This window comes from Protobothrops mucrosquamatus, unplaced genomic scaffold (assembly GCF_001527695.2).
Source record: "Protobothrops mucrosquamatus isolate PMUCROS unplaced genomic scaffold, P.Mucros_1.0 scaffold_223, whole genome shotgun sequence".
Taxonomy (NCBI): Eukaryota; Metazoa; Chordata; class Lepidosauria; order Squamata; family Viperidae; genus Protobothrops; species Protobothrops mucrosquamatus.
The window spans coordinates 187,286-198,028 of record NW_015386299.1 but is presented as its reverse complement, the minus strand read 5'-3'; the positions used below and the strand labels follow the sequence as shown (position 1 = coordinate 198,028).

Here is a 10,743-nt window from a genome sequence, read left to right as displayed (position 1 = left end):
AGAGAGAAAGAGAGGGTGAGGACAGGGAGAGAGGGAGAGAGAGGGGGAGAAAAAAGGGAGGGAGAGAGGGAGAGAGGGAGAGAAGAGAGAGAGGGAGAGAGAGGGTGAGAGAGGGAGGGAGCAAGGGAGAGAGAGAGGAAGAGAAGAGAGAGGAGAGAAAGAAAAAGAAAGAAAAAGAAAAAGGCAGGGGGAGAGAGAGAAAGAGAAAGAGAGAGAAAGAAAGGGTGAGGACAGGGAGAGAGGGAGAGAGAGGGGGAGAAAAGGAGAGGGAGAGGGAGAGAAGAGAGAGAGGAGAAAGAGGGTGAGAGAGGGAGGGAGCAAGGGACAGAGAGAGGAAGAGAAGAGAGAGGAAAGAGAGAAAAAGAGAAAGAGAAAGAAAGAGGGGGGGAAAGAGAGGGAGAGAAGAGAGAGAGGAGGGAGCGAGGGAGAGAGAGAGAAAAAGAGAAAGAAAATGAAAAAGGCAGGGAGAGAGAGAGAGAGAGAGAGAGAGGGAGAGGACAGGGAGAGAGGGAGAGAAAAAGAGAGTGAGAGAGGGAGAGAGAGGGAGAGAGTGAAGGGGGGGCGGTTCTAAAGGCCAGCCGCCTTTGTCCTGCCTGCCTCGGAAAGTGTCCCGTCTCCTCCTTTTCTCTCTTTCTTCCTTCTCTCTTCCTCTTCCTCCGTGGGCAAAGGACGCCGGACTCTGAATCCACCACTCGCTAAACGCCACTCACCACGGGAGGGGCGCCTCTGCTTTGCTTCCCCGTTTGCGCGGGATCCTAAGCTCTGAAACCCCGGCAAGACCACACACACACACACACACACACACACACACACACACACACACCCCACACACACACATACACACACCAGCCGCCGAAAAGGAACGGGCTGGTTGACCAAAAAGGGCAGCGTTTTTGCCTTCCGTTGCGGCATTCCTTCGCGGACCCCCTTTCCCACGGAACAAAAGGGAGGACTGCACAGGTTGTTCCCCCTTTAAGGCGGGGGGAGCGGGGGCGGGGGGGGGCTGGAACCCATCCCGGAGCTGGAGAAACCCTTTGGGGGGTGGTGGGTTTCTCCCCCCCCCCACCCACCACCACCTTTCCCTTAACCCGCTGGCCTGCTCTCTTCCAGGGCCATTTCCTACCGAGTGAAAATAGCTTTTCCAAACAAAAAGAATCCGCTTTCAGGCATTTGGTCCTGTTTAAGAGGAGGGGTGCCACACAGGACTTGGGGGGGGGCGAGGAGGAAGAGGGGGGGCGGCGGAAAGAGTCGTCCTCCGTTGTAGAAAGAAAGAGAAAGAAAAGAAGATTTTTTTTAGCCCGTTCTCCATATATATCCTGCAACCCTTCGAGAAAAACATAATTATTTGGCAGGCGAGCAGCTATTTTGCTCTCTCCCTGCTTACCCAACCCCCATTTCGGGGGGTCCCGTCTTTAAGCCAAAGACTTCCGGGGAGTCCTCAAGCAGCAAGAAAGTGCGTGTGTGTGTGTGTGTGTGAGAGAGAGAGAGAAACACCCCTTTCCCTTTTCAACCCGCCTAAAACCCAAGGAAGGGAAAAGTCCCCCTCGCCTCCAGTGGCAACGAGTTCCATAGTCGTCCTGCACCCCCGCTCCCTTTCAGCTTCCTGGCCTTGAGTACGGAGCCCCCGCCGACCTCTAATGCTTTGCGCACATCTGGGCTGGTGGCTGGGTCCGGCCACCGCTGGTCCTCCCCCCCCGCCCCCCCCGGAGAAGGAAATCCAGGGGAGAGACGGGGGGGGGTGAATGAGCGGAAGGTCCATTATTTAGTAGTTTTCTGCAAAAAAAAAAAGGGTGGGCTAATTAAAAGGATGATCTTAAGTGATTCTGACGTCGCGGTTCTCCAGCCGGGCAGAGCGAGGGAAGAGGTGATTCTAAAGGCAGCTTTGGCTAATTATTTACAAATAAAACACAAATAAAATGGGAAAGTAGTGGGGGGCGGGGGGAGGAAAGGAAAGGAGGGGAAGGGGGGTGGGTGAGGGAAGAGGCCGCCAATTATTAGCTGGTCTCGAGTCCCTGAGAGCGAATGAATAGTCCAGTGAAGAGAAAGGGGGAGGCACTCTTCATTCCCCCCCCCCTTTTACCAAATGAGGAGGGGGCGAGGCGAAGGGAACGACCCCTTCCTCTTTTCAAAAATGGAAGGTTTCCAAGATCTACGCTGAATATTGTTGTCAGGACGGATCGGGGAACGATTCTGGTCCTGGTTAAGAACGGGGGAGACCCCCCCCCGCCTCTAACCTGTCCCTCTCGCGGAGTCTGGGGGTGCAAAGATCCCCCCCCTTTTCCGAATCTCGACCTCTCACGGAAGACAAAGGGGTCCAGGTCACCGGGAAAAGCAAAAGACCCCCTTCCAGGCGCTGCCCTCCACAGGTTTTTTTTGGGGGGGGGTCCCCCCCTGGAGCGTCCGCCCCAGGCTTCGAAGCTCCTGCTCCGGATGGGCGGGGTGCATCCCCGGTTCTCCGTTCCTCTGGCCGCCCCAGAAGGGGAGGACAGACGGAGGGGGCATCCGAAACCCGGCAATTAGCCGCCCGGCCGTCTCCCTCGGCGGAGACCCTCCTTTTGTCTGGCTCGGCTAGGGCGGAGCGGCTCCCGGTTTGCGGCAGATGGTGGGGGCCCCGGCCGGCAAGACGCTCACCTGTCGCCTCCCAGAGGGACAGGTGGATGGGAGGGGGCGCTTCCTTCTGGGAAGGGGGGGGGAGACCTCCTTCCCCTCCCTCCCTCCCTGGAAGGAAGGCGCCAGAAGGTTGAGGGAGGCCGAGGAGGGTCTTTGCCTAACGGTCTTCTTCCCCAGCGCGGGCTGGTGGGGGGGGGTCTTTGCCCTTCAGGTGGGCCTGCAGGGCACCCCGTCTTCAGGGGGGCAGAGGAAGCCGAGCGTCCAGCCTTCGCTGCCTGCCTGGGATAAATTATAGCCTTTAAATCAGTCCACTTAACGACCGCAGAGATGGCAGGCCAGGCGAGATCGTTAACCCAGCCAGATCGTTCGCCCCCCAGATGGGGGGCGAGCAGAGGGGGGTGTCCCGGAGCTCCTGACACGTTCGGGCTTTCCCCGCACAGCCCCGGCACTTGCTCCAGGGAGCCCCATGGAAAACCGGAGCCGGGGGGGGGGAGGTCGGGAAGAGCTTATACAGCAGCCGCCCCCCCTCCAAGACGCTTCCGGGGGTGTGTGTGCCCTGCCCTGCCCCACTCTCCAGTCTTTCTCTGTGCCCCGGAGCAAGGGGATACTTCTCCCGCACTTCTTCACCGCGCTGCCCTTTACAGCCCCGGATCCAACACGATTTGGTGGAGGTGCAAAGGACTGGCCAAGCAACCCCCCCTCCCCAAATTAGAGGCCACTCCCCTATAGCAGCAGGCCTCAACCTTTTGTACACCAGGGACCGGTTCCGTGGTGGAGGGTTTTTTTCACCCCGTGGACCGGGAGAGGCTGTGGTTTTCCATATGCTGCCTGCACCTCGCTTGTTTGCGCGGACCGGTATCGTTGCAGGGCCCTGCGGTTGGGGATAATAATAATAATAATAATAGTACAGTTGGAAGGGACCGTGAAGGTCATCTAGTCCAACCCCCTGCTCAGGCAGGAAACCCTACACCATTTCGGACAAATGGCTGTCCAGTCTCTTCTTAAAAACTTCCAGTGTTGGAGCATTCACCGCTTCTGGAGGCAGGTGGTTCCACTGGTTAATTGTTCTCACTGTCAGGAAGTTTCTCCTTAGTTCTAGGTTGCTTCTCTCCTTGGTTAGTTTCCACCCGTTGCTTCTTGTCCTGCCTTCAGGCGCTTTGGAGAATAGCTTGACTCCCTCTTCTTTATGGCAACCCCTGCCCTAGAAGCAGGGCAGAACAGAGCCGGGAAGAATCTGGCGTCACTCCGGTTCCCGTTCCTCCGGCCTTGCTTGGCAGGGACCCCGGGGGGCGAGGGGTCAGGAGCAGGCTCCCGAGGGCCTCTTCCCGCCCTTTGGGCTCTTCCGGGGAAGCTCCATGGAATGGCCAGCGGAAGAGCCGGTCAGCCAGCCAGCTAGGAAGCTTTCCCGAAAGGGCTCCGAGTGAGTTTTAATCGGTCGGTCGTTGCTTCTTTCCTTCCCGGCTCCTTTCTCCTCTCCCTCCGACTCGACCTAAGCTCCGCCCAGTAGGAAGAGAGGGCGGGGCCTGCCACAGAGGGCTGGGGGCTTTCCCCTCTCCTTGGGGCCTCCGTCGTGACCTGTCGCCCCTCAAGAAGGGGAGGGGGCGTATCTGGGGTGCTGTTCCGCATTAAATGTCTGCGCCTGCGGGGGTGGGGGGACGACGACAAGGGGGCGCTGGCCCGGCCCCTTAAAGAAAGAGCCCTGAAATTCGCAAAGAGGCCACAAGAACAAGCAGCAGACCCCTCCTCTGAATCCGGCTTCAAATCGGCGTCCGACGGTGGGGAGGGAAAGGGGGGGGGACACTTTGCCTCGTGTGCTCAGGATATTCTCAAATCCTGGAAGAGGGGGGGGGCAGGGTGTCCTGGTCCTTCGGAGTCAGTCCGGACCCATGCCCAATTTTCCGCAGCCTTTGGAAGTGGTGGGCATCTCCAGGGGCTGGCGCCTAAGGGAGGACGGAACTGGGGTCCCCCCCTCCCCTCTACCCCACCCTGACCTCGTCCTAGCCGCCCCCTCGTAAAGCGGAGCATGGCTCTGGGGCCCCAGATCACCCAATGCCTTCCGCTTCCCAAAGCTGCGCCAATGCAGGGCCAGGTTTCTAAATGGAGGGGTCGGTGTGCGCGCATCCCCCCCCGGGGGGGGGCAGAAAAGCCTCTCAGCCTTCAGAACGGTAGAGCCAGGCTGCTCTTTCGACGGCCACGCCCCCTTCACTGGGGGGGGATGTCCTTCCTTCCATCCTTCCTTCCTTCTTTCCTTCCTCTTTCTTTCTTTCTCTCATTCCTTCCTCCTTCCTCCCTCCCTCCCTCTTTCTTTCTTTCCTTCCTCCATTCCTCTTTCTTTTTTCTTTCTTTCCCTCCTTCCTTCCTTCTCTCTTTTTCTTTCTTTCTTTCTTTCTTTCTTTCCTTCCTCCATTCCTTTCTTTTTTTTCTTTCTTTCTTTCCCTCCCTCCTTCCTTCCCTCTTCCTCTTTCTTTCTTTCTTTTTTTTTCTTTCTTCTTTCTTTCTTTCTTTCTTTCCTTCCTCCCTCCATTCCTCTTTCTTTTTTTCTTTCCTTCTTCCCTTCCTTGTTCTTTCTTTCCCTCCTTCCTTCCTCCTTCCTTCCTTTCCTTCCTTCTTTCCCTCTCCCATCCCTCCCTCCCTTTCTTCCTTCTTCTTTCCCTCCCTCCCTCCTTCCTTCCTAATTTCTTTCTTTCTTTCTGTCCTTCCTTCCTTCCCTCTCCCCTCCCTCCCTCCTTCCTTCCTTCCCTCCTTCTTCCTTCCTTTCGTTTTTTCCTTCCTTCCTTCCTTCCTCCCTTCCGAGACTCGTTCCCTCCCCCCCCCCCGCAGACTCTTCTCCCTGACTTAGTCTCCAACGGAGGGGAGAAGACGCCTTTTCCCTCCCAACGGGACGGGCGGGGTCTGCCTCCTCCTTTGCGGGACAGAAAGGAAGCACCCCCTCCTGGGAAGCAAAAGGGGGTGTGGGGGGTGCAGAGACCCTCCTGGACACTTTGGGAGAGATCGGAGCCGGAGGGGGGGACGGAAGGACGTCTCTGCCCCGTCCTTTCCTCGCTGACGGTTCCCGGGGGGGGGAGGAGGCCGAGGGAGCGAGCCGCGGTAGCAAAGCGGCCGCCTGGACGGCGCGGTCCGGCCGGCTACGGGCCAGGGCGGTTCCCCAGGCGGCGGGGGGAGCCTTCGCCCTTCCCCGGCCGGAGCCGGCGACCGGGCGAGCACATGGTGGACGGAGCCGGGCGGGCGGGGAGCAGCCAATGGGCGCCGGGCCCGACGTGATGTCAGAGCGGCGCTAGAAAAGGCGCGGAGCCTTGCGCGGGCTGGGACTGCGGCGGAGCCTGCCCGGAACGCGGCTCCTCCTCCCGGTCCTCCCCCTCCTCCTCTTCCTCCTCCTCCTCCTCCTCCTCCTCCAGCCTCGCCTTCCCGCCCCCTGCCTCGGTCCCCGAAGCGGCAGCCGGGCTCAGCAGCCGCCGCCACCGCCGCGCCTGCCGGAGGAAGCAGCAGCAGAGGAAGAGGCGGCGGAGGCGCAGAGGCCGGCCCCGATCCTGCCCGCCTCCCTCCCTCCTTGCGCGGATCCGGCCCGCTCGGCCCTGCCCTCCGCCCGCCGCAGCGCCTGGGCCTCTTCCAGCCCCGAGCGCCGCCGGAGGGGGGAAAGCCCAGGCGCCCGCCGTCCGTCCGTCCGTGCGCCCCGGCCTGGAGCTCGCCATGCGTTAAGACCGGCCGTCGCAGCCTTCCGTCTCTCCGCCGGCCTGGCCGGGGCGGCCTCCCCCGGCGGGCGGACCTGAAGCCAGCCCGGGGGGGGGGGGAGGACGACGGGGAAGAAGCGGAGGCGAGACGGGGCGGCCGGCGAGCCGGGCCGGGGAATGGCACCGCCGCTTCGCCGCGCGTAACCGGAGAGCCAGGAACGGCGGAGAGGCGCGGGGCCTCCGGCGCGGCCATGCTCTTCCACAGCCTGGCCGGTTCCGAGATGCGCGGCGTCATCGACCAGATGGACCGGCGGAGCAAGGCGGACGCGCCCGCCATCACTTCGGCCATCGACCGAGGCGAGACCGAAACGGTAGGCAGGTCCCGGCGGCTCCGAATTCAAGCCGGGAAAGGATTCGGGGCGAGGCCGGTTTGGTTTCTCGGCTTCTCAGCACCCCGGTTGCGGTCCACCGGCTCCCCCAAGGCCGCCTCCGACTTGGGTCGGGAAGAGGAACCGTGGCGGGGCCGCGGAACCGAGCCAGGTTCGATCCGGGCAAAGGCCAGCCAAAGCGGAGCTGTGGTTGTGCGCCGGTTTTTTAAAGAACGCCCCAAAAGTGCATTTTTGGGTTAACGAGTATATTCGCCTGTTCCTCTCTCTAGCTATTCCACCACCACCACCCCGTTGCAAAGAAATAAAATTAAATAAAATTCAGGTTTAAACTACCGCTACGGAATAGGCGAAGTTGAGCTCACCTTAAATCGACCCAGAAAAAAATGACTTCCTGGGGGTTTTATTTTATTTATGATGCTTTAGACTTTTCGTTTACAGTTTGCCCCTTCCCCAAATCGAAGCCTCTTGTCTATCTGTTGGCTTCGCCTCCCCCCCCCCCTTTGCTTTTAATGTGTTTGCTTAACCAAGTGGCCTCGGTCGGCAACATTTTAATAGAGGGATTAGCATTTATCGTTTTTTGCGCCCGTTTCTTTTTTTCCCCTTCCAGCAACCGTCTGTTTTCACCTGTTAACTAGAAAAATGAACGTCTATCCCTAAAGCGCCTTCCAGCCGTAGATAATATTAGAATTAACGACAAAAATAACAATGGCATTACGGATAGTAAACCGTTTATAAATGGACGGTGCAAAATGCTACTTAGTCGGGCATATTATTATTTCAAAGTTGAACGAAAGGGCCCTTTCCAAATATTTTTCTTCAAGCGATTTCTTGGCATTTGGGAGACGGGGAAACAGAAGAGAAACGACAATTATTTTTCCTCCGCTATTTTTCTTTTCTTTTCTTTTTACAATTATTGTTGTTATGATTTTTTTTCCCCGACGAGCCTTCTGTTTTTGCCCTTAGAAATATTTTCTGCAGAGACGCTTGGAAGAGAAAATGTCAAGAAACCAATTCACTTATTTTGCCGAGCTTCTAACCCGTTCTGGCAGGAATTAAATAACAGGACCACTTCCCGACTTCCAAATAATAAATGGATTTTCAAAAGATTCCAGCGATTTTTCCACGTTCTCATTTCAAATTAGGGGAACGGATTTTCTTTTCTTTCTTTTGTTTTGTTTTGCAGGAGAAATAAAATTAATCTAGATTTCAACATGCTTAGGGATCTCTATTTAAAAAAAAAAAAATTAAAAGCCCGTCTCGTCCATTTCTAATTCAAATAATTATTTGTCCTATTTAAAAAAGAAAAACGAGAGAAGGGAATTTTCCCTCTTCCGATACCAGCCGAAATGGGTTGAATAAATTTAACATTAGCATTTTAAAATATTTTTATAAGAAAGAGGAGGAAAGAGGAAAAAAGGAAAAAAAAATAACCAGCGTGGTTATTTAGGCAGAAAAAAAAAAAAACCCAGCTCGGATATATTCAAACTTAGATTCCGAGGAGGCGCCCAGTCTAGCGTTCCAGCCAGCAAGCCCGGGGCAAATTTCCGCGCGATGCCCGTTAGGATCTCAGCCGGAGCCGATCGCAGCCAGATGCTTTGCGCTTCCTCCGAAGTGGCTGCCTTAGCTAGCCCGTTGTGGCCTGGTGGTGGAAACGCCCGGGCTTGGCCCTGTACGAAGCGCTTTCCTTCCTCAGCTCCTGCCCGTTTAAATTTCCTTCATTTGCCCCCCCTTTTAAAAAAACAAAACAAAAAACGTGGAAATATCGGAGGAGTAACGCGAGCGGCCGTTATTTCGTTAGCAGAAGAATACTATTAGACTCGTGTTTGTTTTTTAAATATATATATTTATTAATATTATTAATATTAATTTTACTTTCTTGCAAAGAGCTGAGAAGAGAGCTAAGCTTTCGTTCCTGGGGGCGGCGGCGGCTGGGGGGGGGGGTTCCTAAACATTAGTTTCTTTAGGATTTCCCACCCCTATTTATTTTACGGGGCTTCTCCCGCCCCGCGCAGGCCTCCGCTTTGCTTTTCCCGTCCTTTCCCCCCCCTCCCCCCGTGCCACAATCCACACTGCGAGACACGCAGAGAAAAACGGGAGGCCGGGTGGGTTCAGACGACGCGGCTAGCTCGAGCTCCGAATTAAATCCCCGTTTCGGCTTCCCACCACGCGCAAAGGGCTGAATTTCCCCCCCCCCCAAAGCTGGGAATGAATACAAGCTACCCAGCTCTGACCTGGTGCCGTGTGTGGGTTGTGGGAAGGCAGCCCAGGGAGATGGAGAAAAGGATTTGGGGGCTCGCTGGCCCATCCCTTCTCACGGGAGGGGAGAAGCGCTCGGATTCAAGCAACCAACCAGTCAATCAATCAATCAGAATCGAGCTGGAAGGGACCTTGGAGGTCTTCTAGTCCATCCCCCTGCTCAAGAAAGAGACCTGATGCCATTTCAGACCAGTGGCGGTCCAGTCTCTTCTTAAAAACCTCCAGTGATGGAGCGCCCACGATTTCTGGTGGGAAGCTGTTCCACGGGTTAATTGTCCTCACTGTTAGGAAGTTTCTCCTTAATTCCAGGTTGCTTCCGTCCTTGATTAATTTCCATCCGTTGCTTCTTGTCCTGCCTTCTGGTGCTTTGGAAAATAATGTGACCCCCCCCTCCTCCTCCTTGGGGCAGCCCCTCAAATACTGGAACCCTGCTATCATGTCCTTTTTCTCTCGCTTGACCAGCCAAACCCCAATCCTGCATCCTTTCATACCCAAATCCCAACCGGTTCTGTTGGGCTGGGGTGGGGGGGAGAAAGGGGCCTCCTGGATTTACCCGTTCCCCCCCCCCCTTGCCGGATTTAGGCATTTCCCGGCCAGGCTCCCCTCCGTTCTCGCCTGGCCGGGCAGGTGAGGGAGCCGGTGGTCCCTCGCCTTAAGCGCCTCTTTCTCTCCCCCCCCCCCCGCAGCACGCCATGCCGTCGGTGAGCAACGAGCGGGCCGCCCTGTGCGCCGGTTGCGGCGGGAAGATCTCGGACCGCTACTACCTCCTGGCGGTGGACAAGCAGTGGCACATGCGTTGTCTGAAGTGCTGCGAGTGTAAACTCAACCTGGAATCCGAGCTCACCTGTTTCAGCAAAGACGGCAGCATCTACTGCAAGGAAGACTATTATCGGTAAGAATCGGTGGGGAGGGGGGGGGAAAGGCGAGGGGAAAGGGGGACGGGGCAGGTCTGGCCGGCGGCGGGCATGGGGTGGGGGTGGGCAAGTGGGGGCGAGGGGCTGGTGGAAACTCCCCGGCTGGGTCTTCTTTAGGACCCCAAAAGTGCTTTTTCGCGAGGCCACTGGACTTTCTCGTTTTGCTTTGAAGGCGTTTCGCTTCTCCTCCCAGAAGCTTCTTCAGCTCCGACTGGACGGTGGGAAGGATTTATACTCCTTGCAGACAGCTGGCCTTTCGCCTTCTCTTAGACTTAGAGAGTTGTTGCAGCCCTTTGGGGGTTTACCTGTGTCCTCAAGGTCACCTGGGGGGGTGTGGTTCAACACAAACATGGGGGGAAACTGAGGAAGCTTCTTGGAGGAGAAGCCAAGAAAAAACAAGAAAGTCCAGTTGCCTCCTGAAAAAGCACCTTTGGGACAACCTGGAGGGCTGAGACTCTCCGTAGGTGTCTTCTTTAGGACTTACCTGCCAGCTCACCTGTCCGGGGCGTCCCCCCCCCAAAAAAAGGCCTGGCGCTCCCGGGCGGGCTGGGAGAGAGCGAGGGGCAGCGTCCTTTCCCGCGCGTGGTGGAAGGCGCTCCCCTTTCTTATCTCCCCCCCTCCCCGCGAAGAAAGGCGGTGGAGGAACTCTGTACCTGCTCAGGTGAAGACCTCAAAGGGCGCTCTCTCTCTCTTTCTCCCTCCCCCCTTTCTCTCTCTGGATGGCAGGCGGTTCTCGGTGCAGCGCTGCGCCCGCTGCCACCTGGGCATCTCGGCTTCGGAGATGGTGATGCGCGCCCGGGACTCGGTTTACCACCTGAACTGTTTCACCTGCTCCACCTGCGCCAAGATGCTGACCACCGGCGACCACTTCGGCATGAAGGACGGGCTGGTTTACTGCCGCCTGCA

General features: G+C 57.0%; 1 protein-coding gene across 1 annotated transcript in view; it reads left to right on the top strand.

Moving 5' to 3' along the window:
* The first annotated feature begins 6,529 nt into the window (after positions 1–6,529).
* Positions 6,530–10,743, top strand: part of LOC107298806 (LIM/homeobox protein Lhx2-like) — a 30,228-nt gene continuing 26,014 nt past the window's right edge. The window contains exons 1-3 of the mRNA XM_015828170.1: positions 6,530–6,649; positions 9,610–9,815; positions 10,564–10,736. Coding sequence (XP_015683656.1) covers positions 6,530–6,649; positions 9,610–9,815; positions 10,564–10,736 — 499 coding nt within the window. The remainder of the gene's footprint in view (positions 6,650–9,609; positions 9,816–10,563; positions 10,737–10,743) is intronic.